The following is a 27,554-nucleotide window of genomic DNA, read 5'->3' as shown; positions in this document are numbered from 1 at the left end:
TTCTTCTTACAGTTATATTGAAGTCTCTGGTAATAAAAATAAACTGTAGTAACCAAACGCCCTTCTAAGCTCAAACTTAGGGGTAGGAGTGAGTTGCTTTTCTTACAGTTCTTTAATAACAATATTTTTCTTCATTGGTTCTAAATTAATGTTACAGGTGGCTAATGAGTGGTTTCATTGGTCCTAGTGTTGGTCACATTGCAGGAGAAATTAGAAGATTTATGTCTCTTGCCCTCCTGCAAGCTGTTCTGAAGTTTAATGATTCATGCTAATAACTTGCATTATATTTTGATTTGCACCTTAAAGGAAAGTCACTTTTAAAAGAACTGCCAGAAGGAAATTTGAAACTGTTGACCATGTTTGCTACCTCCTAGTGTTTAATTCCATTCTATAACTCTTGTGGTGTCATATGTATATGACCAATGTAGAAATGAACACCACCATATATATATATATATATACACATACTGTAGGCGTAGAATTGCGTCTGTATGCCTTCAGTGAAAGCTTCATTCTGATTTATAAGATTTCTTCAGGTTGCATGAGTATTACAAATTGTGCTGGGACAGACTGCTTCCTATTTATAGACCTATCATTCTGATATTCCCAATAAAAGGAACTGTAGTTATTCTTTATCCTTAAATGAATTTAAAAAAATTAAATCTCTGTAATACAACATTTTCCTTGAGTACTGACAGCTGGATTCACAAAGAGATTTCGTGTGTAATTGCGTAAGCAGCATTAGATGAAAGACCAGAGACCAGGTCCTTCAGGCTGAGTTTTGCTTTATCTCCTTAGCCCAAGGAATCTTAATTTCTCTTCTGGAAAGTGGAATAACTTTCTCAGGAGAGAGAGAACAAGCTAGCACATACTTGGCACTCAGGCTGTCAGGAAGGGAAGGGTGGTTTCCCAGCCTTCTCATGGGGGTAAGGAAGGGGGGTTTGGGCCCAAGTCTCCCCCATTCTGGATGTTATCACATGTGCTCACACATCTTGGGCATCCTTCTGTCATCAGCTTTGTTCTGAATGAAAACTGCAGTTATTCCATTTCGTGCAGAGCTATCAGGCTGGCTTTATGTAAGCATGCTGTATCAGGCCACCCAGGGGACATGCACAGGGAGAGCAAAATTGGAACTGACAAATCTCATTTCTTTAAAACAACATATTCATGCATGTCTTTCTGGGTAGAACTGAGTGCCTGATTGCAGAAAACACTCTAACATCAATCAGATATCACATACAGTCGTACAGTGACAGCCCCAGACTGTAGTTAAGGTACTGGCTTTTTGCTGTGAAGGTTTTGCATTTCTACAAAATTATTCCAAATAGAAATCTGAAATATTATTAGGTGGTAGATTTTCAAATACAGATGTATGGTGGGACAAGCCAGGGATATGCTGGTGTATAAAGAAATGGAAAATTCCAGTTCACTACTGAGAGGGGTACTTTTTTGGTAGTGGAGAACCTGTAAGTGAAAAATACGGAGTCATATTTCTAGGTGGAATGGCAGAAAGTAAACCAGAGGTGTTGCCTGAAGGGAAATTTGCCCGCATGGTGATGTTAGTAACACTCATATCCAGAATGCCTATCCAGCCTCTCTGAAAGGTTTTTTAGATAACTGTGTGTATATTAATGTGATGTTCTGAGAAGCCTGCATGTCTGCTGAAATATCCTGAGCTGCTTAATTGTGTGATGGCTTGTGTATTTGAAAAAACACCACCATCTTGTATGTAACACGGATGCTGGCTTCATTCTTTTGCAACCTCTCTCTTGCCAACTGATCCTGGATGCTGCCTCTTTCTCTTTCTCTTGCTACATAAGAGTTCCAGCAAAGAAGCAAGCTGGCATTGAGGACTAGAAGACAGTGAGGGAGAGTTCCCAAACATAGTTCTTATTTCTTTGCCTGATCATTCTTTGGTTAGTTTGTGAGAGGTCTTACTTTTTTATGCCTATCTTGACCAGTACTGGCTGATTGACGGTGTCTTAAATGATCTAGACTAATTAACATGTAACGGCATCCCAAATAATTTGTAAATCCTTTTGTTTGATTTCAGCAGGGAAGAACTACTGTTGCTTTAGCTGAGGGATCATTTTTTATTCAAAGGTCCAAACCAGGCATGACACCGACTCCAGCACTGGATTGAACATGATGACTCTTAGTTCTAGAGCATCCAGTCCCCAGTTAATATCAGAGTCATTTTCTTTGGAGTTGGTGTAGTTATGAAGTAAAATCTGTTGTTCTTATGATTTCAGAGGACTCCAAGAGAGGCTGAGGAGTGTATTTTTGAGCTCTCATTTAGCAATACAGTCTGAAGAGTGGTAGGCCAGGAGACCAGGCTGCAACATGTCAGGTAGATGAAATCAAGGTCAGCACATTCACAGATGGAAATATTGTCTGGTCCCAAGCACATGGTTTACACAGGCTGTTTTCTTCTCCCATCTCTTTAGCTGGGAGCTTTCTGCATTATCTGCTTTCAAAGAATTTTTCTGAGAAGGGAAGCTAGCGAACCGTATGGCACTGTCCTTAGTGACGGTGACGACTGCAGTGGCAGTTTCAGAGCTCACACATGCTGACTGACGAGCCAGTGCACTGGAGATGTGCTGCCTGGAAAACCAGCTGCTACCTGTGGTTGTAGTTACGAGTATATAAAAGATATACTTTAATCAAATACAGAGGCCTGTCTTTCCCTCCATAGAGCACTGATTTAGTGCTCTCCTTCTTATATAACTGCTGGCTTTCAGAAGAGTTACAAGAACTTAACCTATTTTTGAGACATGTGCTTGTCTTTTAAATTTGATGGCAGTCTGTCGAGACTGTGGAGTATTAGGGACCTGATCACGCAAACACATACATTCCTTCGAAAAATAGACTAAACAGATTACCACTGAAAGGAACTAAGTTAACTTGAACAAATACTCTAGGCTACGTGGTACGTGGCACCGATGTAATGACTCATATGACATTTCTGTTTTCTTTCAGGTTGTGCCAAGGAATAAGCCGAGAAAAAGCTTTTTGTATCCTAGCATGGCAAATGAAGAAGATGATCCAATTATACAAGAGGTAAAAGTGCACTGTGGCAGCAGTGATTGTACATGAGACTTTTTTTTTTTTTAATTATCATTATAGTTCCCAGTGTTCTTATGTTGCTGAAACAATGTGTCATCAACATCAGGGGTTGTCTTATAACCAATGGCTTGCTCTGTGCAAGGAAATATGTTGTGTGGGCCAAGTATATGGGTCATGGTATTTATTTTGCCATACTGATGTCCATGTTGGCAGATTTCAGCTCAGATTTTTTTACACTTTGTAATCTTTCCATGTCAGAAGAGGAACACAGGTGGAGAACTTGCTTCTACCACTGTGTGTTTCCAGTGACTGTATTGCATGTCTCTGAGAGCTGTAAAATTTGGAATGACTTTGATGAGTTAGTATCTGTTAAATACAAAGTGAAAATGTCTCATGCCTTCTGCTAAAACAAGGAGTTGTGTTCTGATTTTGGACTTCTTTAAAGGACTGCTGTGTCCCAAAGAGCAGCCACAGTGTCCTGTTCACTTTATGTCTGAATTTACACAGCAGATGTACAAGGAAGGGCAAGCTTATGAGAAGGAGGTATCTAAAGGTATTTGAAGGTATCTAAAATGGCAGCTTCTGTATGTGATATTCATGAAACATCTGTGGATTTTTGGTGCTGGTGGCAAAATGCTAATACTGAATCAGGTTTGGGATGTGGGTGTCTCTTGTCTAATTTAGAAAGATTTCATGGCAAAATACTAGTAATGAAGTTACCTTTTAGTCGTACTGCCAAAGAGAGAACTTCCTTCTCTTTCTATAATTGGGATAACAGGTTCACTTCAGCCTCTCGGAAAAAAATTTTCCTCTTGCATTTCAGATTTGTTTGCCAAGTTTCCTTAGAAAAAACACAGCTAGAGCCACTGTCTGTCTGCATAGTGGATTTTTTTTGTTTGTTTTTTAAAACAGCCAACTGCAGAATTTCATGTCAAAATCAGCAGAGAGGAGATCTTTGACAAGAGAGTCATGAATGTGTTTTGTGTTAGAGTTTGTAATGAAAAGCTAGTATTGTCACTATTTTAGCTCAAGGGATTCTACTTTTATCTGAGGCTCTATCAGTTACAGCTGGCATCCAATAAAAGTTGTTTGTTTTGCTTTTTAGATTGATGTGTTCCTGGCCAGAAGTCTACTGGAGAAACTGTATCTGTTTCAGGTATTTCAGTTAACTTTTATGCAGTGATAGTTTGTTTAAAATAAATTCAAAGAACAGTAACTTTTCTTACTGCTTCAGCCTGCCAAGGTCTTGGATATAGGCAAGCTTGTTTGGGTCTCAGTCAGTTGAAATACTTGTTACTAAATCATTGCCAAGTGAGGAATGGTCATTTATGGCACAGACTTGTCATTAAATCACTACATTTAACCACCCTAAGGAAGTGCTTTTAGTAGATGATATCTTTTTATTGTGGTTCGGATAAATCTGCAGTCTCTTAGCCGTCTTCTGTCATCACTGATTTCTGCCATCTTTACTAAACAAACGTTTCTTTAGGACTGGCCCTATTTAAAACATCATCAGTCTTCATAAATCAGTGCGAGTCATCAGAAGAGCCCCCTTATGTTGTGGAGATTAACTAGTGATTGAAGGTGGAAATATGTTAGGAAGGTAGAGGTCTGTTTTCCATTGTGCCACTGAATTTCTCTAATCTTTTTATCCTTGTGATTCACTTTTGCCATCTGCAAAACGGGAGGTCCTTTGAGGCTGTTGGATGAAATGTTCAGATTCACTTTTGCCATCTGCAAAACGGGAAGTCCTTTGAGGCTGTTGGATGAAATGTTCATTCTAAACCAGTGATGCCCATTGGCAAGCCCACTGCCTCCTGTACAGATCCTCTGCATGGCACGTGCCAGCGAGCACGGCTGGAGACAGCCAGCCATGCTGGACCAGGCCGGGCAGCCTTGTCTGTGGGATACCCGTAGTTGCTCCGTGTCAGGAGTGAGCACTGGTTAGTGACGGGGCCTGTGGGTGTTCTGGAGAAGTGGCAGCTCTGAGCAGGATGCTACTATGGCTGGAAGATTTCATTTGGATACCACACCATCCTCTCAGCATTCCCCAGAGGTTCAGAAGAGAGACCCACGTAGCTAAACCTGGGTCTGGTGTCCTAACTATCTGCATGTGGCCCGTGTCCTGTAAGCTGACACCACTTGTGTAAACCTGCAAATATTTTACTTTCCGCTAATAACTCTCCAGAGAGTTAATGCTGAGGGATGGGGTTTTAACTGCTTCTAATGCTTCCTTTTTCTGCTGGACTAATGTGTGGTACCATTTTCCCGTGTTACAGTTTACTGTGGTGTGTGAGGGGCAAGAAGAGGGTTGTGTAGTGATGAAAGCAGAGGACTGGGGGCAAAGCACCAGGCTTTCTATGTCATACTGCCAAATCCCCTGATGACTCACAAATCAGTCTGGTAATTTCTTTTCTCGATGTCTTGTATCCATCTGGCAAGTGGATCTACACATGAGGGGACAGGAAAGATTGATTTATTTTCTGTGAAGTTCTTTGATCTTTAAATGAAGAGGAGTTTATGAAATGGATTTGTTTTTCAGTATCCTATTCGTCCAGCTTCCATGACGTATGATGATGTTACACATTTATCAGCGAAGATAAAACCAAAGCAACAGAAGGTTGGTCATCATTTGAGTCCAGTCTGTAAAAGTTGTTTTATGTTGTGCAGAGTGTACTTATGAAAAGCACATGGTGCTATCAAGCTGTTATAACTATGCAGCTACTTGCAGGACCAGATCTCTGTGCTTGGAAGTATGAGGGAGTCTTTCATTGTGTCTGTAAAGTACAGTCTAGAATAAGAGTAGTTTATAAAGAGAGGAATTAAAGTCATGATAGAAGTGCCACTTTTTTAATATAGAGTCACTCAGGGAAACGTAGTTAATAATGCTAATTCAGTCTGTAGGTGCTTGTGCTAATACAACTTCATTTTAAAGGTCTTTACAATATTCAGAGAAGGGTTGAACTTTGGAGGCATGCTCTGTCTTTCAGTGTCAGTGTGGGTCTTGATTTCTCTCTTGCCTGACTGTGGATCATCATCAGGCCTTCTGAAACCAGTGTGGTTGTATAGGTAGTGAAAGTATAGCCAAAGCCAGGCTGATTACACTTCCTCGCAAATGTATCCCAAAACTGTGGCTATGATTTTAAAATGCCTTATTTAAAAAATGCAGCAGTAGATGTCTGTGATACTAGGATCTTGTTCTGGGAAATGGTTAAGGAGAGTGCTTGGGTGAACTTTGGAGTTTGGATGCGTGTTGTGTTCAGGAAGTCTTCTATTAAAATTAGCAAGCATTTGCATTGTAAGCCCTGTGCAGACTTGTAAATCTGCTGTCTCATCCAGGGACTTTTAACTAGTTCAGTCTGCGAGTAATGTAAAAGGGAAGAAAATGAGGCAATAGCTGTGATATATGGATTTATAAGGGCTTTGGAACACCCTGAGGAAGAATATATGCTGTATTGTTATAGTATATAAAGAGAAGTGCTATGCAGGAAAACACTTATTTTTTAACATTTGTCTGAAGTTTAAAGTTTGAGATGGGGAATAGTTCTTTTTGTAACTAAAAGCTTGGAGCTTGTTTCTGTACTTCAACCAGTGTAAATCAGAAACAACTATGAAGTCAGTGGTAAGTGCTGCAGTCTCAATCTTACCAGAATTGAGGCCTCTTTGCCTCTGAAGAGGACACAGTTACTTTATACTGCTTGGTACCCAGGCTAGAAGGAAACATACCTTAAGTTTGAGAGATTCTGAATGGATCCTCACTGATGGGGATATTGCTTGTTTACTTGATAAGTAAACTAGACTGGTAATGTAGTGGAAGGTATCCAACAATGTGAAGGTGTATTTCAAGGCTGCCTAAATAACTTTTGTTTCTCTGCTCCTGTTAATTTACATGAGAGTTTATAGATCTCTAGCTTAATGTTAAAATGTCCCCATCCTACAAAACCCCATATATATGCTCAACTCCATGCATGAGGTTTGCCCTGTGGATTTGAATTATGCTGCTTATGTATTTGAATTTGCTGTAAACCTATGAAAATGTTATCAAGTATGAGACTGAATTTTAATTGATATGTTTGGAGTTCTGCCATGGTAATCAGCTGTCTTTCCTTTCATATTTTTTAGGTTGAACTTGAAATGGCCATTGATACTTTGAATCCTAACTACTGTCGCAGCAAGGGAGAACAGATTGCTCTCAATGTAGATGGCACGTGTACAGATGAAACAAGTACCTATTCCTCGTAGGTGTCCTCTTTGCCTTCATTCCCTTCTTGTGGTGAGCATAGATACATGTATGTCCACCAGACCTTCAGGGAAAAGTGAGAACCAAGTGGCCGTACAGTCTCAGGGGTGCTTTGGACACTTATATAGCAAGTATTCTTGGAAGTGACCTGTGTTTTTTGGTGTGCTTCATGAATTCTGAATTGAAAACAGAAGGATGAGTATATATATTTGCTGCAGTTGTTAATATTCCATTTTGAGAACTGGTGATTTCAGACTTTTAACATCTGTATGCCACATTGCCTGTGGAATACAATCTCACAGTATTCATCTGTCTGCAGGAAGCTGATGGACAAGCAAACTTTCTGCTCTTCGCAAGCTGCGAGTAATGTTTCCCGCTATGCAGCTGCTGTTTATAAAAAAGGTAAGTTTCTTTTGCTTACCCCTCATGTCAGTGAAACATGCACATTTCAGGGTTAAAATAAGACCTGTTTGGGGGGGGGGGGGGGGGTTCAGACTAGGTTTTAATTGTCTGATGCATCTTTAAAGAAAGGAAAATTTTTCTTTATCAGTGTCGCCAGAGTCCTTGAGAAGGTCTAGCAAAATTATAAATAATATATAAGAACGCTGTGGGTTTGTAGATACCTCCAGGATCTTAACAGTGCATGGTGGCCTGAAATAATACACGTTTGTAGCATAAATTTATCATTGTTATTTACATTACTATCTCCGTCTAATGGTGTCTGTCTCATTTCCTATTCAACACTTTTTCAACTCTCTTGTCCCCTAATGCCATCACAGAGTTTTGGTCTGATGATCATTTGAAATGAAAATATGTAGATTGTCTTAGTGGTGTCTATTTTACTAGGATTGTCCTGAACTATAGGCCAGATCTGAGCCAGAATGTGGCTCTGTACAAGATCTGGTTTCAACACAGAATAGTAACAGAAATAGGTCTTGGTCTTTCATACTCCTTTGAAATCCTGAGCGCTGGATGAATTTTTCACTTCAATCTCTTTTTACGTTTTACCGTATTAAATATTTATGTTCAATTGAAGCTGTGCCCTTACAGAGATAGGAAGATGATGAAAAGTGCTGTCCTTGTGCAGTGGAAAAAAACAATTTAACCAATGTTAATTCTCTTTTTCAGGTGAACTTCACCTCACTCCACTACATGGAATTCTTCAGCTGAGGCCAAGCTTCACCTACTTGGACAAGGCTGATGCAAAACACAGAGAAAGAGAAGCTGCTAATGAAGGTAAATACTCCATGAGTTGTGTTTTCTTTTGGGAGGTGAGATAAAAGTTCTCTCTATAATTTTACTGATAAGAGTCATAATATTGTGAAGGTGTTTATTGTAACAACATACTGATTATAAGGCCGTTTCTCAGATTGTTTCACTGATCTTATTTTCAGTGTAGCTGCATCAATGGTTTCGTGGGCACAGTGTAGGGGATTGGCAGCGGGATGGGAGGTGGTGGGTAGTGTCAAAGGGCAGCAGTAGGGAGTGTGTCACCACTGCCGCTGAAAAGTTGCACTGCAAGGCTCATGGGAGAGCTACATAGGAACAGTGTGGTCCTGTCATACATTGCATAGTTAGGCAAGCTGGGATTGCACCTATGGTTTCCGCTTTCTTCCTGCACATGCCCCCAGACAGTTACAGATTGGCTTTGGCTCTTTTACTGCAGTGGTGTGTTTACTCTGTTGTGGTTTTTGGCAGGTGGTGATTCATCCCAGGATGAAGCTGAAGATGATGTTAAGCAAATTACTGTATGTCCAAATTCCCTTTTTATGATAGTTCAGGCAACAGTTCACAAGAAAGCATGACAATTCACATCCAAATAAAAGGAACCTCAGCTAGTCCTGGTGATCCTGGGCTTGGGAGGGGGGAAGCAAGATGGACTTGCCCTTGTTGCACAAGCATAAAAATGGCACTGGCAGCAAGAGGTGACTCATTTGAGCTACAGCCCCTAGCTTCTGTTACTTACTTACCAAATAAGTAATGCAGGTTTTGTTTCAAGGGTTTGGGGGCTGTATTTAATGATGCGCAAATCATCTAGGTACGGTTCTCCCGCCCTGAGACTGAACAAGCTCGTCAACGACGTGTTCAGTCCTATGAGTTCCTGCAGAAGAGACAAGCAGAAGAGCACTGGGTTCATCTACACTATTATGGCTTGAAGGTTGGTGTGTGCTGGCTACTGAGGAGGCTGCCTGGGCCTGAAGGTTCAGCGAGGTCTAGAACTGTTTTTAAATCTGGGCCCATGGAAATCAGGGAATCATCAAAAAATAATGAAGAAAAGTAGGCCTGGAGGCTTGAACAGACCCTGCAGTGCTCTGTATCTCCACCGCTGGATAATGCTTTGTGGTCTCCATGCTGGAAAAGGTTTAAAACTGAGAGTTGGACAAACATAAGGGGGGATCTGAGCACAAGAATCACTCAGGTCTTTGAATTATCAACTGAACTTTGTGAAAGACTTGGGGAACCCAGTCAGTTGAGTGTCAGAAATCCTGCTTGACCCACACGCATGTCAGTCAGGAGATTTTTGGAGTCATAGGAACAGAAGTGTTCCCACATCACATGAGCATTGTTCAAGAAAGTGAAAGCAGAACATCAGCTAGTGAGGTGGAACACTTGAGTGATGCAGTAATGACAGGGTGGTCATGGTTTGGAATGAGGAATCCAGCTCTCTGGCATTTTGTATGTTTTCAGTACGTGGTAGTGACTCTTGCTTTTTTCCGTATCTCCAGGATAGCCGTTCTGAACACGAGCGCCAGTATTTATTTAGTCAGGGTCATGGCCTTGCTGAAAACACGGAATTAATTAAATCTCCCAGGTAATGGTTTAATGGTTTCCTACAGAAATTGCAGTAATTTGTTAGGATTGTTTTCAGAGTAATAAGCAGGTATATTCTTTAAAAGTCTGCTCTTTGATAATTCTCTCCATGATAAAAGTTGGAATTGTTTAAAAAAATACAGGAACTAACCTTCAACTTACTCAGGTTGCTTTCTTTTTTTCCCTGTAGTCTGACGTTAAAACCAGTTGTTTGCACTTGGGATTGTAGTCTCTTGTATGTTATCACAATCCTGCATTATTGGGACTGCAAATACTGTAAAGGAAAAGTAAAACAAAAGCTCCTTCTTGTTAAATTAAAATTCTGAAGCCAATAACTTCAGTTGTTAGCAAATCTTAGAAAACTTTCTTTTGTGATTTGTGAGAAACACCTGAAACTACCTGAAACTTGTTTGGTTTCTTGGTGACTGCAGTTATACAGGAATCTTCCCATGGTGCAGTCAATACTAATGCTTTGCTATAATCTGATACAACCATGGCCCAAGTAATAGGAAAGTGTCAGACTCTCTCTCTGTTTAATGCTGTGGGTGTGTTTTTCTTAATATTTAACACCTCAGTGGAACAGTACTAGGTGTTCCAAGAAGTCTTTTGTATCTGATTCGTTCATCCCAGACACTGGTAATTACATGGCTGGAAAAGACTTTTTGCTTGTTGCTGGCCTGATTCTTTCTGTCCACAGGACTTCACAGGAGCCCTCTTACTGCTGTGTCAGAGCACCTGTGTTCAGTGTATTGCTCTTGCAGTTCCTCTGTTTGGACACCTCTTCTGTCCAAAAGAGCTGGAATTCTGACTCCCATTTATTTCATACCTTCTCTTTGGGCAGTTGAGTGTCAATAGCTTTTACTAGTCCTGAATTTACAGAGGAAGATGGGAGAGGAAAGGGGAGAGCTTTCTTTTCAGGCTAACGTTTGTTTTGTAGATTCACACAAGTAGGATTGCTCTAAGCAAGGAATAACTGTACTTAAACTTGGGAAGTCCCAAGACAAGCATTTTAAGGATATTTTTTCTTTTCTTCTAGTGAATATTTAATGATGCTGATGCCTCCAAGCATAGAGGAAGAGAAGTAAGTGTTTGTACAGAATGTTCAAAGTCCATATTGGCTGGATGCTCTTTTTCATGGGCTGCAAATCTGCTTGTTTATCTGCAGTGACAAACCAATGGCTCCAAGCAATGTGCTTTCTATGGCCCAGCTGAGAACTTTACCCCTTGCTGATCAGATTAAGATCCTGATGAAGAACGGTTTGTAGCTTTTGTAATACATTTGCACCTTACTTTGTGACTTCTAATTCCCTGAGATAAGGTACTTTTTCTAGTAGTACCAGTGCTGTCACCCCACCAGACAGCCTTCCTGGCGCTCTGATTCTGTGAAGAATCCAAATCCCGAACCTTTCCTTAAGAAGACCTGCTGTGCAGAGAGCAGTAACAGCAGATCTGACTGCCGATCTGTATGTTTGCAGTCAATTTACTCTTAGAATAATTTCTAATCTGATGATAGCTTTCTGCAGGTATCTCCTGGGATGTGAGGTGTGAGGATGGATCATAAGTTGAAGGTTAATGCAACAAGCTGCACTTTGGCATTTTCTGGGATGTTTTCAGTAATGGGCACTTTTATGAGTGTCATCTAGGAATTTTGTTTTGTCTCCTCAGAGTTTCTCTCTGATGAGAGCAGATCCTGAGGACTTTGCCTCAGGAGCTTCCTGTCTCGTCAGGTATCTCTGTTTCCAGATGTTGACAAAGGCATAGAATTTTTAAAAAAAATTTATTAATGCTTTAAGTTTGGACCAGATAAGCTAATCAACTTTGATTCAACACCAGCAGATATTTTTAGAACAGATGATGACTATAGTGCAGGGGAGGACACTTAGTAGAACTTAGGTTTTGGGTTTTTTCAGCGTTGACCATGAACTTCAACGTAAATCATAGTATCCTAGATTTGTAAATCTGTGTCTGTATTATGTACATTGAAGAAACCCTTAATCTGGTGTGTATTTTGCCTTTCAGTGAAAGTCATGCCATTTGCAAATCTGATGAGTTTGCTAGGCTCTGGGACTGACTCTACGGCAGTTCTCCGCTGTATACAGCAGGTGGCAATGCTGGTCCAGGGAAACTGGGTGGTGAAGAGGTATGGCTCGTCTTTGTTACTGGGATATGGTTTTCTGCTTTTAAGGAGAGGATCAGAACAATAGATTTTATATACTCATTTTCCTTGTGTACCAAAGTAGCCATGTTCTTAACTCACAGTACTGTAAAATCATGATTTAATGTTTGGTGCTTTTTAGTGCAGTCAGATATCCAAAATTCAAAGGGTTGATGCTAAAGGATGATATCTTAGTACCTACCCCAGCTAAAATTATGGCTGAGCAGTGATGTAATCTGTATTTTAATTTATGTCAGGTTTTTGATGTTGTCCTCATTCATGTTCTTTTGTGAGAGGACTGTCCTGAACTCTTCCAGAGGTTAGCATCAAATATAAACACGGAAAATTAAACCAATGTCAGCTATAGTATTTTTTAGCTAAATTCAGTAAAAGAAAGATCTTTGTGCAGTCACCTTGCTGTTCATCAGGGGATGCTGCTCTTGTCAGCTGAAAACTACCCTTTAGAAGGCATTACCTGTTCAATGAATCAGGCGTGGGGTACTGAGTGTACTGCATGAAATGGATTCTGTATCCTTCTCCTGTTTATTCGGATAAAGCATCCCACTGGGAATTGAAGCCTAAAGTGCAGTATGATTTTTTTTACCTGGGTGGAGCACTGCATGCGGAGAATTCTAGTCTCTGGTATAGCTCTGTGTGTTAAGATGAGTGGCACCAGCTACCAGTCCAAGTCTGTTAGCAGGATGTGTTTCAGCTATTGTGGTACAGGCCTGTATTAGCAATGTGAACAGTTCTTACAGCAGCCCTTGCTGTCCCTCCAGCCATTCCAGAAGGAAGCTGGAAGCAGGTTAAAAGACAGTATGTTAGCATTCAGATTGTTTCTATGTTATAGCTGATTCTTTGCTATTTGTCCAGGGAGGACGTTTATATCTTTAGTAGATGTGGCGTGTTTGTGGTGGTTGGGCACAGAGCAGCACATGCACACATCAGAGCTTTAAATGAAGAGGAGACCCATTTCTTTGGCCTGGGTAGGATCAAGATCATGAACCTGGATTGCCTTGAGGCTTTGGAGAGCACACTAACAAATGTCATCCAGTTGGTCTGGCAAGCAGACAAGGGCACAGCGTGGTGTTGGTCTCAGGGCTGTTTGGTTCGAACGTGACATGTTGTAGTATTGTTCTCTTAAGCCCTTGGTTGCTGGGAAGGAAATAAAAAAACCCTTATGCCCATACATCAGCATTTTGGCTAAATGCTGCCTTCAAGGCTGCGTACCAGGTTAGCCTAAGCATTTCTTAGGATCAATCTGGTCTTGTTTACACTGATCCAAGGGAGGATAGGCTTTGCAAGAACAAAGCAGAACTTGTACCTCTGCATGCATCTGCTAGCCACAAGGCTGTGCTTTGCTGGTGTAAGCCTTTTTGCACTAGTGTAATTGCAGTGGTGTAATTACACCAATATTAATTCCTTTAATGAAAAACATGCTTTGGATAAAGGTATAATTTAACTGCAGAACAGGGAGGACATGTTTGTTATGTTAATCTTCACCGATGCCGTTTTTCTGGAGTACCTAGTAACTAATCTGTCTTCCTTTTTAATTAACAGTGATGTCCTCTATCCGAAAGATACTTCTAGTCCACATAGTGGAGTCCCTGCAGAAGTGCTCTGTAGAGGGAGAGACTTTGTTGTAAGTATAAGTGTTTGTTGTTTTTAAAGGAAAACACAGGTGAAGTTTCCCTGAGAGGCCATGGCATTGCAAAACTCTGCTGCTCCACTGCAGTAAGGTGTTTCCTCCAAAGAAATTATTTGTACTTTAATTCTGAAGGTGTTGTTACAAGTCTGTCATGGGAGTGTTGGTGTAGATTGACATTGTGGCTGGCTGGCAGGTTCAGATCATCTGTCATTAATAGTATTCATCCCTTTCTAACACATGCTGTAGAGCCACTATCACATAGCCCCCACAATGTGGGGCTTACAGAAAAGCCAGGTCTGGATAATAAAGTTCTTGTTTCTCCAGATATATTTCTGTGGGCTCAGGACTGTGAGGTCTCAGGAGGGTAGTGTGGGTAAGCCTTGTGCTCCCTGAGCATGCACTATTGATCTTTAAAAAGGACTTTATTCCCCAGAGCAGCTAATCAGTGAAAGAACTTTGTTCCCAGGCACCTTTTGTGAGCAGTAGCTGCACATGGAAGTTGAAATGAATACAGGTCTTGTAAACACAGATGTAACCACAGCAAAAGGAACAACCTCTGCATTGTGTTTATTTTCACTAACTATGGAAAGATCAAGTTCCTAAGTGGTTCCTAAGTTCATATTCAATTTATAGCTTCCGCCCCATCAAAGAGAAGCTGACAAGTGCATTGCTCTCATTTTTTTCAGTTAGACCTGACTATTTCCCTTGTTTGCAAAGGTTGTTTATGAGATTTAGCTCTGAATAGGAGCATGCTGTGCAAGAGACTTTTGGGATATTGCGGAACTAGTGTAAGGTAAAACTGATGGTGATTGAAACTGACTTTTTGTTGTGTCTTGATGTCTGCCCAGGACACTGCCACACCAAGACCTGGATTCAGGTGACCCAGTGACATAAGTCTTTAGGACACAGCAGATTAGCTGACACGTCGTGTGTAAAGTTCTAGGGACCAGAAATTATTATGCTCAGTTAAGTAAGCGGTAGTGTTTTAACGATTAAGATGTGAGGATAAATTATTTTCATTTGAATTATGTCAAATACACTTTGCATGAGAAATGGATCTGTGTTGATCTTAAAGGCAAGTAATTTGCTGATGAGCTCTACAACAAGGAAAAAGTTAAAAGGTTTGAAAATAGAAAGCATCGATATTTCTGGCTTTCAGACAAAGTGAAATGTCTGGTCATAAGACTCAGAAATAGTACCTAATGCTGTATTACATCTGTGGAGAAAACGTGTTCTAGCTTAAAAAGTGAACTTTATTTCTCTGTATACGTTTGTGTAAAGTAATTAATAAGGTTAAAAATATTTATGGCCAATAGTGACTTTTAGTGTCCACCTGTTCCATGCTGTACTTTGGGGAGGAGGAAAGGTAATTTCTGTCTTTTCTGAAAGTGTCTGTTTTTACCCCAGAGACTCACATAATAAGTTCAGAGGACATGACTACCATTTGCTCTAGTTGAGGGTAAAGGGCCTAATGAGAAATGGCTGCCTCAGAGTTGTGTGCAAAGAGAGCTGATAGATCTACTTCCTTTGGACAGCAGCTTCTTGTGCTTCAAAACAGAAATACCCTGTGCCCTAAAGTGAGCGTGGTGGTTTTGTGTGTTTGTGGGCAGAGAGAAGCTGAATCAGAGAGAAGGATGCACAGATGACGTTGTAGGGCTGGAAGAAATTGGCAGTAATGAGATTTTGAATTCTGCACAACATTATTAATACACACAGACTAAAAGAGGTTGTAGTCTATTTAAATGAAGACAGGAAGAAATCAAAGGTCATGTTCAGACAGTGTTCTGTTCAAGTCCTCACGTATCCTGTTAGCCTGCTCTCAGCAGCTGCCTCCTGGAGTGTTAGACCTTGGGAGCTGCTCTGCAGAGCACCTAGCTTTTCCATTAACGGGACAAGTATGTGAGTGACAGGCCATCTCAGCATAACTGTCAGTGATTGTGGTGTGCATTGAAGAAGGGAACAGGCAGTTTCTAGGTGGCTGTGTGCTGCAGAAGGGCAAAGTCATCAGCCTGTACAGGCCCCTACATTAACAGAAGTGGATGAAGAGTTTCTTTAGGTTGATGATGAGGTATGTGAGAAGCTGAGCCTCAGGTATGACTTCTGGAGTCCCAATATCACTGCAGTGGATCTTTTTTTGTTGTTGTTTTTTGAAGCTAAATGGAGTTTGAGTTCAAGTGGTTCTACATAGCTTTTGTAGTCACAGGTTCACCAAAGCAAACTGTGGACTCTTGAAGCTTTTGATACTGTGTTCATGGCCATTTGGGGACAGAACAGGCCAGAAAGTTTTCCCACTACCTGGCTGAGAATCGCCTAATTCCACATTCTTGAAAGGAACGGGGTTTCCATTTTTCTGGTAACATCATTGAACAGGGTCGTTACTACAACTTGAGTAAAGCAACTGCTTTACTGTTACTAGGTTTTTCTCATTTGTTCCCTCCCTAGATGTGGAAGTTCACACAGGACCGCTGGGTTGTGAGAAAGGAAGTGGCAGCAGTTACAAAAGTGAGTGGTTTTTTTGGTGTTTTTTTTTTTTCCTTCCTAAATCAGAAGTTGGTGATAAGTGTTGGACATTGTCTGTAGGTTGGTAGTGGATGCTGCTGCAAGCCTTTTCTCAGGTTCACAGCATCTGCATTACAGCTGACTTGCAGTGTTGCTCACCAGGCATGCCTTCGCTTTGGAATAGGTTTAGATACGTATTCTTTTTAGAAATGTTTCAAGCAGCTCCTACAGATACCACGACTCCACAGGATATGACTGGCCTTGTAGATGAGCCACTGGAATGCATCTTGTCCTCTCATCTGTTTCAGTGGAAAGCCAGACACAGTTTGAATTAAGCTGCCTGATCGTGCACCAAAGCAGATGAGTGCTTGTGCAGTCCACACTAGCTGCTCTGGTTTGGGTGTGTTACAAAAGAGCAACTCTTCTGTCAGCATTTGCCAGTTGTCAATATTGAATAAAAGCTTTAAAGCAGCTCGGGCACCTGAATATTCTGTTAAAACTGGCAAGTGAATGAGAAACATTAAGTAAAGAGGACAAAAAATAATTTCCTTAAAAGGCAGTAAAATGATAAAACAGGAGTCAATTTATGCACAGACCATCTATTTTTGGAATGTAAGATCCAGTGGTGCTTAAAATCTGTGCATGTGCAGCATGTCTGACCTGCAGCTCTAAAATAAGATTAACGTTGTAGAATATGCTTCTCTTCACAATAGTCTTTTCATCTCAGTTTGGAAACTCCCTCTTCTTCACAAAACATGCCATGAGCTATTTGACTCTCAGGTGATTAATCACCACAGCTCTCTGAAGTCCTGTGCTTTTAACATTGTGTGAAAGTGTTGGTGCTGCAGAGGATGAGTATTTCTGACTTAGCAGGGTGTGTATTCATGAAGGTGTCCCAGGTGTACCCAATCAGCCCAGCTCTTCCTGTCTCATGGAACAATGCCCATTGCTGGATGGCTGCATGTGTCCTATGTAAATTGACTTCCATATTATCTTTTTCCTTTAGCTTTGCCCAGAAGATGTGAAAGACTTCCTAGAGCACATGTCTGTGGCAAGAATAAACAAAGGTTGGGAGTTCATGCTCCCTTACGATGAAGACTTTGTTAAGAAGCATCCAGATATAGTTCAGAGGCAACATATGCTGTGGATGGGCATTCAGGCCAAGTAAATGACTTGTTTTATTTTGGGGAATAAACTAAAACCAGAGAACTATCTAGTACAAAGTTTCTGTAGACATGGATAGATATTTTGATCTGTATTGCCTCAAAGATTTCCCCCTCACAGTCACCAGGCAGTGGTGTGGTGGGGGGTGTCACTGCATCGTTAAAGTAATCCCTGTTTCTTGGCTCCCTGGAGGAATTGAGTGTTCTACCTGATGGCCAGAGCTGGCATGGCTGCATGCAGGCAGAACAGTTGAAACTGTCCTGGTATATTTTATCTTTGTTTTTCAGATTAGAAAAGGTCTATAATCTCTTAAAGGAGCATTTGACACCAAAGAAACAAGAGGCACAATCAGGTAAATGGAATTGTGCTTGGATCATCTTGAAGCACATGCATCCCTCCATATTCATAGTTCCTCTCTGCTTCTGAACGTGGTGGGGTCCGGTCTTGTTTAATATTTTTCCTCTCTTGCCATTTCCTATGGATTATTGGAGACAGATCTTGTTCTGTACTAACGTCACTGATGTTGGGGTGACATAGGCTTCCCGTAGCATCCTTGTAGCAGAGCAGGGAGGATTCCTTGGCACTGGGGACTCACTGTTTGATAGTGTAAAATCAGCTGGTTCTGTTATCCACTTCTTCATTTAAGGCAGCTTGTATGGTGTAAAGGCATAAGCAGCCCCTGAAGAGAGGACAGGGCCAGTGCACAAGTCATTCTCACATCTGGGTTTGCAAGCTAATGTGCATGAGGTGATTTTTTTATTTCCCCTGATTTGCACAGGGCTCTCTGTGGTGTGGTTGAGAGCTGAGCAATTAATGAAGAATGTGTTTGGCAGGGGGCTGTAAGGAGGTGTGAAGCTGTCTCTTTTTGACATCCTTCTCCACCAGGGATGCTAGTGAGAATATTAAAGTAGCTGTTCCATAATCCTAAAAGACTGTGAAAACTTGAGATTCCAGAGAGTTTTAACTAGGCATTTGGCTCATTGCCAGACACTGGAGCCAATGAAGAGTATAAGCAGAACTGACAAACGAGCATATGAATCCATTTCAATACCCTGTGTCTGATCTGTTTGGAAGGATTAGGTGTTGGGTTATTTGGAGAGGATTAGCGAATCGAAGAGCAGAGGAGATAACAGCATGTGTGCTGTGCATGCCTTAAACGTGTGCCTTAAACACAGCACTCCCTCCTTTGGCATTGAGACTGGATTCCTCTGCTGCCAACACGCCCCTTCCTTTCACCTTTGGATAGCTGGGTGTGGAGAGGACACAGGGAAAGAAAGAAGCATGGGATTGCATGGGAAAGGATGCCCTCCTGTCCCTTTCTGCCCCTCACTGGGGAGTAATAATACTAAGAAGAGGGTCTCAGATTTTTGTACTGTGCACCTCATGCTGAAAGAGTGTTCAGGTCCACTGTTAACCCCTTCACTCTGCTCACTATACCTCTAGAATATCCTTGTGCTGGCTCTGGCAGTTGCTGCAGCAGGCCCCACCACCCACTAGATACTCTGGAAAAAAAAAAATATTGTTGGGCGTTTGGATCACGAGTAGAGAGATATAAGCAGTCTGTATCCTGGTTTCCTGATTTGCAGAAAAGGCCCTAGAGATTGGAAAAGTGTACTTTGTCTTTGCCTCAGGTTCCTTGACTGGAACACTCTTCCCCAAGCATCTGGCTTAAAATTGCCTACATGTTTGTCTTTAAAAAAATAAAACACTCACTGCCCCTGCTGCCTCACCACCCCCCACTCCCCCCAAAACCCAACACATAACTAAAGTAAAATCTAATCAACAAACTGAGTTTATGCCTTAGATTTCACAAACAGATGATGTTTCCTGCTTTTATTTCACCATGAGCCCTTCAAGAAACATTCTGCGAGACTGGAGCCCTTGTTACGGTGAGATTTATGGTATCTTTTGTTTCTTACTAGCTCATCCATTGCTGGTTTCTGGGGAGCAGAGAGTCAACATGGCTAAAGCAAAAGTCAAGCAGAACTATGGGCAGCTGGAGAAGGAGTTCCAGAAGCAAAAGGCAGAGATGAAATCAAATGACACCTCAGCCAAGATGGATGTTTCCAATATCCGCATTAAAGAGGAGCCTGTGAGTGATGAGGAGCCAATGGATACCTCGGCTTATGAGGGCATGAACAACGGCATTGTCAACGGCCTCCATGCAGAGGAGGACTCTGCAGACTCTTTAAACGGCCACTTGCCTGGAGGCTGCATTGACCGGGTAGCCCAAGAACTGAAGGCATTTGTGTCGTCAACGTTTAAGAAACAATTTGTACTCACTCTGAGTGAGCTTAAACGGTTATTTAACCTTCACTTAGCCAGTCTGCCTCCAGGACATACGTTGTTCAGTGGCATTTCAGACAAAATGTTACAGGACATGGTGTTGGACACTGGCTGCAAACAGATTTTGGTGCCTGTAAGTATGTTTTTCCCTTGGTGTACTTTGGGGAGGAGGGATTGGGGGGGCAGTTAACTGAGCTGTGAAATGTTTGTGTCCTGTGCTGGTGGTCCGGATGAACAGATGTGCTTTGAGTAACTGTCCAATGTTGGGTATGTTGAAGCTGCTGGAGGTTTGTCTGGTGTCCTGCTTCTGGCAGGCCCTGCACTCTGCTTTCTTTGCTCTGCGGTATGCTGCATAGCTTAGTTGTCTTGGGGGCTCTGTTTCCACGTCCAAGCTGTTGGGCTGCAGTGATTTGCTGTCCCAAACTGCCCCTGTTAACATGATCTAGGGCAGTCCCAGATTCCCATCAGCTCTCCTGGAGTTGCACAAGCTCTTCTCTCAGGGACAGGGACACAGTTGGGAGGGTAAAGGTGACATTCACTGCCTAGGAGCAGCAAGGCACACCCAGCAGAGCCCTTTGGGAAGCGACAGACCATATCTGCAGCAGGTTTCTTTGGTCAGTCCTTTTCCTCCTAGGCTGTGCGGAGGTGTCTTTGTTTCTTTGTCTTTATGGAAATGACATGTGTGATTGCATGAGACAGAGCAGGTTTGTGTGACAGTAGATCGCTTAGGAAAGGAAAAGGAATTTGGCATCATGGGAAAGAGCCTAAAAGGAAATTAATTTTACAAGACATCTGGCAGAGCTGATTGGGTTGCAACCAGAAAGAGCTTGGGAGTCAGCTGCCTTTGGGGAGAGAGGAAAAGAGACGTGTGAACTGCTCGAAAGAGCAGGCAAGGCAGAAAGAGCAGAAAGCAGGCAGGGTGATGAGAGCGAGCCTGGAGCATGGGAGTTAAAACTCCACTAAGGAGTAAGGCTTGCTGGAGGGGGGCAGAAATAACATGTTCAGTCGTGTGCACAATACGTGCTGTGGCACCTGGGAACTGAGTAACAGACTTGAAATGCCACTAGGGAGACCACCGATTTTGGTGCTTTCTGCTTTCTCTCCTGACAGCTTCCAAGTCCTGGGGTAATGTTTGCCTGGAACTGCCTCTTAGTGCTGGCTAGGCTCTCCTTTGTATGTGGTGTAATGTGTGTGCTGTGCTGGTGGTCAATAGCTGAGGTCATTGCTGCTCTATTACTTGTTTGCTTTGGAAATTTGGAGATTTTGGAAATGATTCCATTCACTCTTTGCTTAAAGGCTATGAGAAGTGAAAGTGGGATAGTTTATTTTTTTCAAAAACCAACCAAAATAAAATCCTCCTGAAGAGAGGTGGTTGGAAACTTCTCTCTGGAAAACCCTCTCACAGGAGACCTGCAGAGGTGCAGAAGCGGTCACGGGAATGTCTCTTGCTGGAGGTCTGCTGTAAGTTTTAGTTCTGCTGACCCAGAATTTACTGCAAAACTTGAGGTCTTGTACAGGAGCCTGTATAAGCCTGTACTGTTATCAGTAATGTAAATCATTACCCCCAAGCCCTCCCCCTGATGCTCTGCACAGATGGCAAAGGTGCCAGGACTGGTTTTACTCTTTGCATGGGTTCATATATTTTGGTATTTCTTGATTGTTCCCCTGGACAATTTTGTCAGATCCCAATGAGGACGTCTGAGCTCAGGGAAAGTCTGGAGGGTTGTTTAGCGTGGGATTTCATAGTTGCTCATTAGTTTTCTGTAATTGAAAGTGCTTTGGTGATAAAAATCAATGATCTGAGGTAATTAAAATGATGTTCTGCGGGGGGTGAAGACACTCTTGGCTTGCATGCTGCCCTATTATAGAAGACGTGTTGCTGAAAACGACAACTGAAACCTTACCAGGGGAATGCAGGATTTATTGTAAAGCTGACCAACTGCACCCAGGGTATGTGATAAATAATATTTGTGGGGAGCCAAAAGAGATGCCACTCCAGCTGCAGATGAGGCTATGGGGACACCTGCACGGTGCTGTGCTTGTCTGTGCTTTGTATTGTCCTCAAATGGGAGGGAAAAGCACATGAAAAGAAATAGCGAATCCTGGGCGGATACACCTGAGTGCAGTGGGCTGCTGCTGCCGTCAGAGAGGGCGAGTAGAGGCGTCCTCGGCAGACACTGGCGCTGCGCGTGTGTCCGGAGCTTGCGCCGGCTGAGCCTGTGTCCAACCCCCGGGAAACATGTGCACCCGAATCTGGCTCCTGAGTATCTGCACCCCTTTCCTGCAGGTTGGTGGGGTTGCATGGGGGGAGCTGGCTGCTGCCGCCTCCCTTCCCATGGTCTGTGGAGTGATAAGGTTCTGCCCAAGTCTTGAGGATATTTTTGAGGCATCAGGAAATGATGTAACCATTGCCGGCATCCTGCCTGGCTGGGGTAACGGGAGAGGAATGCAGCCCTGCACTTACAGTGAGCCCTTTGGGCTGGTGCCGATGCCAGGCTCCTGGGGAGGTAAGCTCAACAGTTCACCTCTAGGATTATTCCAGCTGATAAGTTTTTTCTGGCAGACTCAGCCCCTTTCAGTCTGGTTTAGCTATAATGCGAGGCTGCCTGGCAGTGGCTATTTTTAGGGCGTGCTCAGTGCTTGAGACACATCCCAAAGCCAAGGGCTCCTCCCCGAGAGCTTCCGTTTTAACGTGGCAGCCCTGGGGACCCGGGGCAGGAGTTCATCTCCTAAAAGCCCTGTACTAGCTCTGGCGGCTTAGAGCAGGAAGGGGCACAGGCAAATATTTTAAAGAAGGATTTTAAGGCAGTGGAGAAGTGTTTCAACGTGAGGCTGGAGAGATTAAGATAATGAACATAGAATGGCAAAGGGACTGCGGATGGCAAGACAGTAAGGCAGTTTGGGCAGCAGCATGTCTGTCTTCAGAGTGGCTGATGGCATTTCCCGCTCCTGGGAACAGGCTGTATGACAGCTGCAAGCGAGCAGGGTGCTGTTGGCAGCAGTGTTTGCAACAGTTTACAGAGTAAGGGTGGGTGGGAGGAGGAGATTCTGTGGGTTTTTCTTCCCCAATAAGTAGTGTGTTGGTTTGGAAGCAGTTTCCTCACAGAGTGGCCAGGTGAACACAGCTGCATTTCAGACCTGTGGCTGAGGAGGGGGGAGTTTGCACTCCAGGTCTGTGTTGAGTCACTTTCTCAGAGCGAGGCAGCTTGTGGCTGGGTGCTCCCGGTGCCATTTGCCTTTCCTGCTGCAGCTGTTTTCTGGAGGGAAGCTGAAGTATTTGATTTTATCTGTGCTGAAAGCATACAAGAGATTCTATTCCTCAAAAGCAAGTGCCCTTATGAGAAGAGAATTATGTCAGGTGTTGTGAGCCTAATTAACCTGAATCCTGGCTCTAAACCAAGTGTAAAACCTTGTTATATTCCAGCCATTTGGACCAATGTGAGAGCCAAAGCTGCTAATCTCACCAGGCAGCTCCCACTGGACAAAACTCTTCCCCTTTGCAATAAGATCAGAGGCAAAGCGTGAAAGGAAAGGCTGATCTTGCACTCTGTGATGCACAAGTCTCTTGGTGTGGTGTGAGGGAGGCTGGAAAGAAAGGTTTGGTTTGTACCAGCAGCCAGGATTGAGGGATACTGGAACAATCAGGACTGGCTTGTTAGCTTTTCATAGATGATTGATTTAGGTTGTATGGGTGGTTAGCAAGGAATAAATTGTTAGCGACAGACAGGACGATGTCTGTCAGGAGTGAAGGCATATTCCAGCATTGCTCATTAGTCACTGCTCTAAGGGGAAATGTTAAGGCAAATGGATAGTATTGTATTTTTTTAGGAGTTTGGGGCATGAAGTGGAGGCAGTTGTGTTCTTTCCTGTCTGCAGGGGTGTGAGGCCTCTGCCTCAGAAAAGACAAATGTATTTCTCTAGCTTGGCACATGGAGGGAAAAAAAAAAAAAAAGAAACAAAACCACTTCATTTTTGGAGTCTGAAATGAGCAAGCATCTGGTTCACCGTCCATCACCATTCAGTCTTCTGGAGTCCTGTAGTCTGCCCCAAAACAGAGATGACGAATACAGCAGAAACACAGTGCTTGCTGGTAATGCTGACTTGGGGTCAGTGAAGCAGATAAATACAGGATGGAGTCTGAATCTCTAAAACCTGCTAGTGTAAATGTAAAAACCTCCAGAAAGACCCCCTTGGTGCTCTCAGTTGAATACTGCTTTGGGTGGTCTGGAAGCAAACGCTGCTGACAGGAAAAAATCTAGACGTCTTGCCATGAGATACCAGCTGAGGTCCAAGCCCTGGGATTGTTCTGGTACATGGTGGTTGACCCTCTACCAGTGGGAAACTGTCCCTGCGAAAAATTCATGGGATTCCAGTATGCCCAGCAGTTCCCTTTTAAAGCTGTGAAATGGTTGGTGGTGTACCAGACCTGGGACCAGGCCCAGGGCGCTGGTGTGGGTTACTCCACCGTGACCAGAACCATCAGTCAAACGTGGCTTGGGCACTCACTGGGGTGCCATGGTGCTCATGGTCCCATTTCCTTGGCCATAGTTAGCCCCTCGCTAATTTGGGGTCTCTGTGCTGCGGGATCACCCAGAGGAGAGGTTTGACACAGATCAGGTTTCTGTTGAAGGGGTCTGCCCCGTGGCTGCAGGACGGGCCGTGCCTGAGCAGGCACAGGGGCTGCCAGAGCAAAGTCACCCCTTCAAGCGTGGAGTGGGAGAGGAGCTTATGTTGTTTCAGCAGTTCTCATTACATGGTAATGATGTTTTTGATTCAGTAATAGGTGTCCAGGGATAATGTATCATAGAATCATTAAGCAGAACTCATTAAATAGATGGTTATTTTTAACAGCCTCTTGTTCTCAGTTTCCTCCACAGACTGCTGCTTCACCAGATGAACTAAAGGTCTATGCACTTTGGGAAGCTGGTGACACTTACGATCAGGTAAAGATAAAAATAAACAACATTCCCAAACCTATGGTTATTGAGCATTTGTCATTGTTTGAATTTGTGTTTCTGGAACTGGTACAGTAGGTAGTGTTTCCCTCTTTCCCTGGTGAAGTGTCCAGTTTTCAATACCAACCTACTTCCAGCTGAGAGGAAGCTCTTGGCTTGCAGGGTGATCATTGCTGTGTCAAGACAAGGCGGTATGGGCAGAAACGTGTTGGAAATATATGTCAGTAACTAGCTCAGTGGAATGCAAATAATTTTGAACCTGTGTGGAGAAAGGATTCTCCAATGCAGGCCTCTCCCCAGGATCCAGTCCCAATTTTTTTTTTCTTTTGATGGTAGTGCAACATTAACCAGAGATGAAATGATGTTGTTACCTGATGTATGTTTATACTTAGAATAGGAAATGATTACAGCATATGTGAGCATCTCCTGAGTTTTAATTGCTATCAGAGTAAATGAAGTGAAAGGGAAGGCCCCTAACAAAATGTGGATGGACAATGTAACTCCTGTGTCCATGATCTAAATAAATTTTTATAGGAAAGAGTCAACCAGTATCCAGTCTCCAGGCTGGAGAGGACCACATGAAGTCCTGTGGAAGCATTTGAGAGGAATATGTTGCAGCCCCTTCTTCAGCATGTTCTTGTACCTTTGGAGGTGTCACAGGGCAGGTGCAGGTCTGGCCACGGGGTGTGGAGAAAGCCCTGCAGAGCCGCAGAGGCTGGCGCACTGCTGGAGAGCAGGTCTGCGTGGGACAGTTTCAGGGTTATGAAGCAAGAATCCTCCAATGTAGTTCAGTGAATGTTTTGTACAGATTAAGGCGCATGCAGTTTTGAATATGGAAAGATAGGAATAATTGTTCTTCCCTGTATTTATGATACATTTTCTCTTAAAGCATCGCCAAGTTTTGCTTGAAATCTTTTCGAAAAATTATCGAGTGCGCAGGAATGTCATCCAGAATCAGTTGAGTCAAGAATGTGGAGAAGATCTAAACAAGCAGGAGGTGGATAGAGTGTTAAAGGTAAGTTTCTATTCCATTGTGGGTTTGATCCAATTAATAAATGAATTTTTAATGCTTGGTTTGAGCAAAGGATCATATTTTACCTTGAATTGATAAATGATGAGGATGATAGAACAATTCTTGTTGGAGTGTCGACAAAGTCTGGTTTTCAGCTTGTCTCATTCTACCTTCTTTCCCTCCAAGGAGTAGTGATTTTGTCTCACTCATTATTTTGTATTATTGTGACAAATCTTTGTCATCTTGGACCAGCAGAGAATAGAGTGTAGTAAATGTGGTACTTCAGAGTTATTTTTGAATAATGTGGAGTTAAACATGAAGGAGGTGGGAGGATTCTGCACAGTGTTTTGAGTTTACCAGCTGACTGCTGTTGGTTAATGCCGAAGAGCACAAGTGGCACATATTCAGAAGGAAATGCATTTCATTCTGTAGCAGGACGTGCAGCAGTGTGCAGAGCAAAACCCTAGCCAAAACAAGCAGGCAAAGTAGTAGTTAACACATTTCATTGTGAATGTTTATTTGAATCCTTTCATCTCTGTCTTTGAAGATGCTCCATTTACTTGCTAAAGCAGTTTAAGGTATAAAGTGGGGACCACACAGGCCATGATTGACAAGCTTTAAAAGCGATGCAGGATGGCGAAGTAGAAAGTTGCCAACTAATGTAATACTTTAATCATTGTTGCTGGGCCTTTGCTCACTGTCACCCACTTCAATAAGACAAGTGCTTATGTATTTTATTACATTGGCATCTGAAAACGGAATAATAGCATATTTGAAAAATTACAGATCTGTTCCTGTGATAATAAGCAAACTGGTCTTGCTTGAAAGAACCTGGTTGCTTTAGTATTAAAATAAGCTCCGACATTTCTGCCTGCTAGACAGTATTTCATGTGGCTTGCCTGTGCTGGGAGATTTGTCAAGTGACTGATGAGCTCAAATATCAGCTCTCCTGGAACATCTAGACAGTATACTGGCATTAGTTTTTCATGATGCTGTTGCTATTTAACAGATAACCTATTTCTAGAAAAAATACCTTCTCCTAAAAAAGGAGGGTACTGTTTTCATGTAAGTCATTAAGTCATCATGCGACCAGCCTTGTGTTGTGTCAGGCTTCTTTGCCTTGAATACGTTTGTCACAGAAGTGTGTGAAATTATCTTTGTTTCTGAAATAAAGTTCAGAACTATGAATTAATGCAATAGGAAGATTCTCTGGTTTCTTTAAGCCACAAGAGATTGGATTCCTTTTTGAATGAAATTGGATTTGTTAACTTCTATTTCCCCATATGCGTGTGCTCCTTTTTTATACGCAGAGGAACAGACTGACAGGGTTTGTATTTTTGCATCTGCAGATCAAGTCTGCAAACCCTCTTTCTAGCCCCCACACTAAATTTCTTACTTGATACTTTTTTCCCTTTAAGCTCCACAGCATCAGTTCTGTAGCAGTACTTAAGCCTGTGTTGAATTACCTAAATGGGAGGGTGGGAGCAAAAGAAGGAGACGCCATTAGTTTTGAACTTGAGAGCCTTGGTGCTCATCTAATAGCAGTAAGAAAATGAGCCACAAGAAAACCCACTTACTGAACTCCTTTGCTGTGGTGCTTGCGTGCTGGAAGCTTAGCAAACGTGTGGTCAGACTACCCTAGCACGGTTCTGAGGTTTCAGTTCATTATCATAGAACGTTGTTTCTTAAAAGGCTTCAGATCTGGCAGCTGCTTTCAC

The 27,554-nt window shown here is 42.6% G+C and overlaps 1 protein-coding gene across 1 annotated transcript in view; it reads left to right on the top strand.

Annotated features, from left to right (window-relative positions):
* Positions 1–27,554, top strand: part of POLR3E (RNA polymerase III subunit E) — a 29,577-nt gene that overhangs the window by 1,532 nt on the left and 491 nt on the right. Inside the window, exons 2-20 of the mRNA XM_074840411.1 lie at positions 2,980–3,060; positions 4,172–4,222; positions 5,609–5,686; positions 7,189–7,304; positions 7,626–7,708; positions 8,435–8,542; positions 9,005–9,054; positions 9,345–9,464; positions 10,033–10,118; positions 11,154–11,198; positions 11,283–11,374; positions 12,137–12,257; positions 13,833–13,914; positions 16,363–16,422; positions 17,426–17,583; positions 17,871–17,935; positions 19,506–20,002; positions 24,735–24,812; positions 25,714–25,839. Coding sequence (XP_074696512.1) covers positions 3,025–3,060; positions 4,172–4,222; positions 5,609–5,686; positions 7,189–7,304; positions 7,626–7,708; positions 8,435–8,542; positions 9,005–9,054; positions 9,345–9,464; positions 10,033–10,118; positions 11,154–11,198; positions 11,283–11,374; positions 12,137–12,257; positions 13,833–13,914; positions 16,363–16,422; positions 17,426–17,583; positions 17,871–17,935; positions 19,506–20,002; positions 24,735–24,812; positions 25,714–25,839 — 2,052 coding nt within the window. The 5' untranslated portion in view covers positions 2,980–3,024. The remainder of the gene's footprint in view (positions 1–2,979; positions 3,061–4,171; positions 4,223–5,608; positions 5,687–7,188; positions 7,305–7,625; positions 7,709–8,434; positions 8,543–9,004; positions 9,055–9,344; positions 9,465–10,032; positions 10,119–11,153; positions 11,199–11,282; positions 11,375–12,136; positions 12,258–13,832; positions 13,915–16,362; positions 16,423–17,425; positions 17,584–17,870; positions 17,936–19,505; positions 20,003–24,734; positions 24,813–25,713; positions 25,840–27,554) is intronic.

This window comes from Strix aluco, chromosome 15, assembly GCF_031877795.1.
Source record: "Strix aluco isolate bStrAlu1 chromosome 15, bStrAlu1.hap1, whole genome shotgun sequence".
NCBI lineage: Eukaryota > Metazoa > Chordata > Aves > Strigiformes > Strigidae > Strix > Strix aluco.
This window is presented reverse-complemented; position numbering and strand designations above follow the sequence as displayed.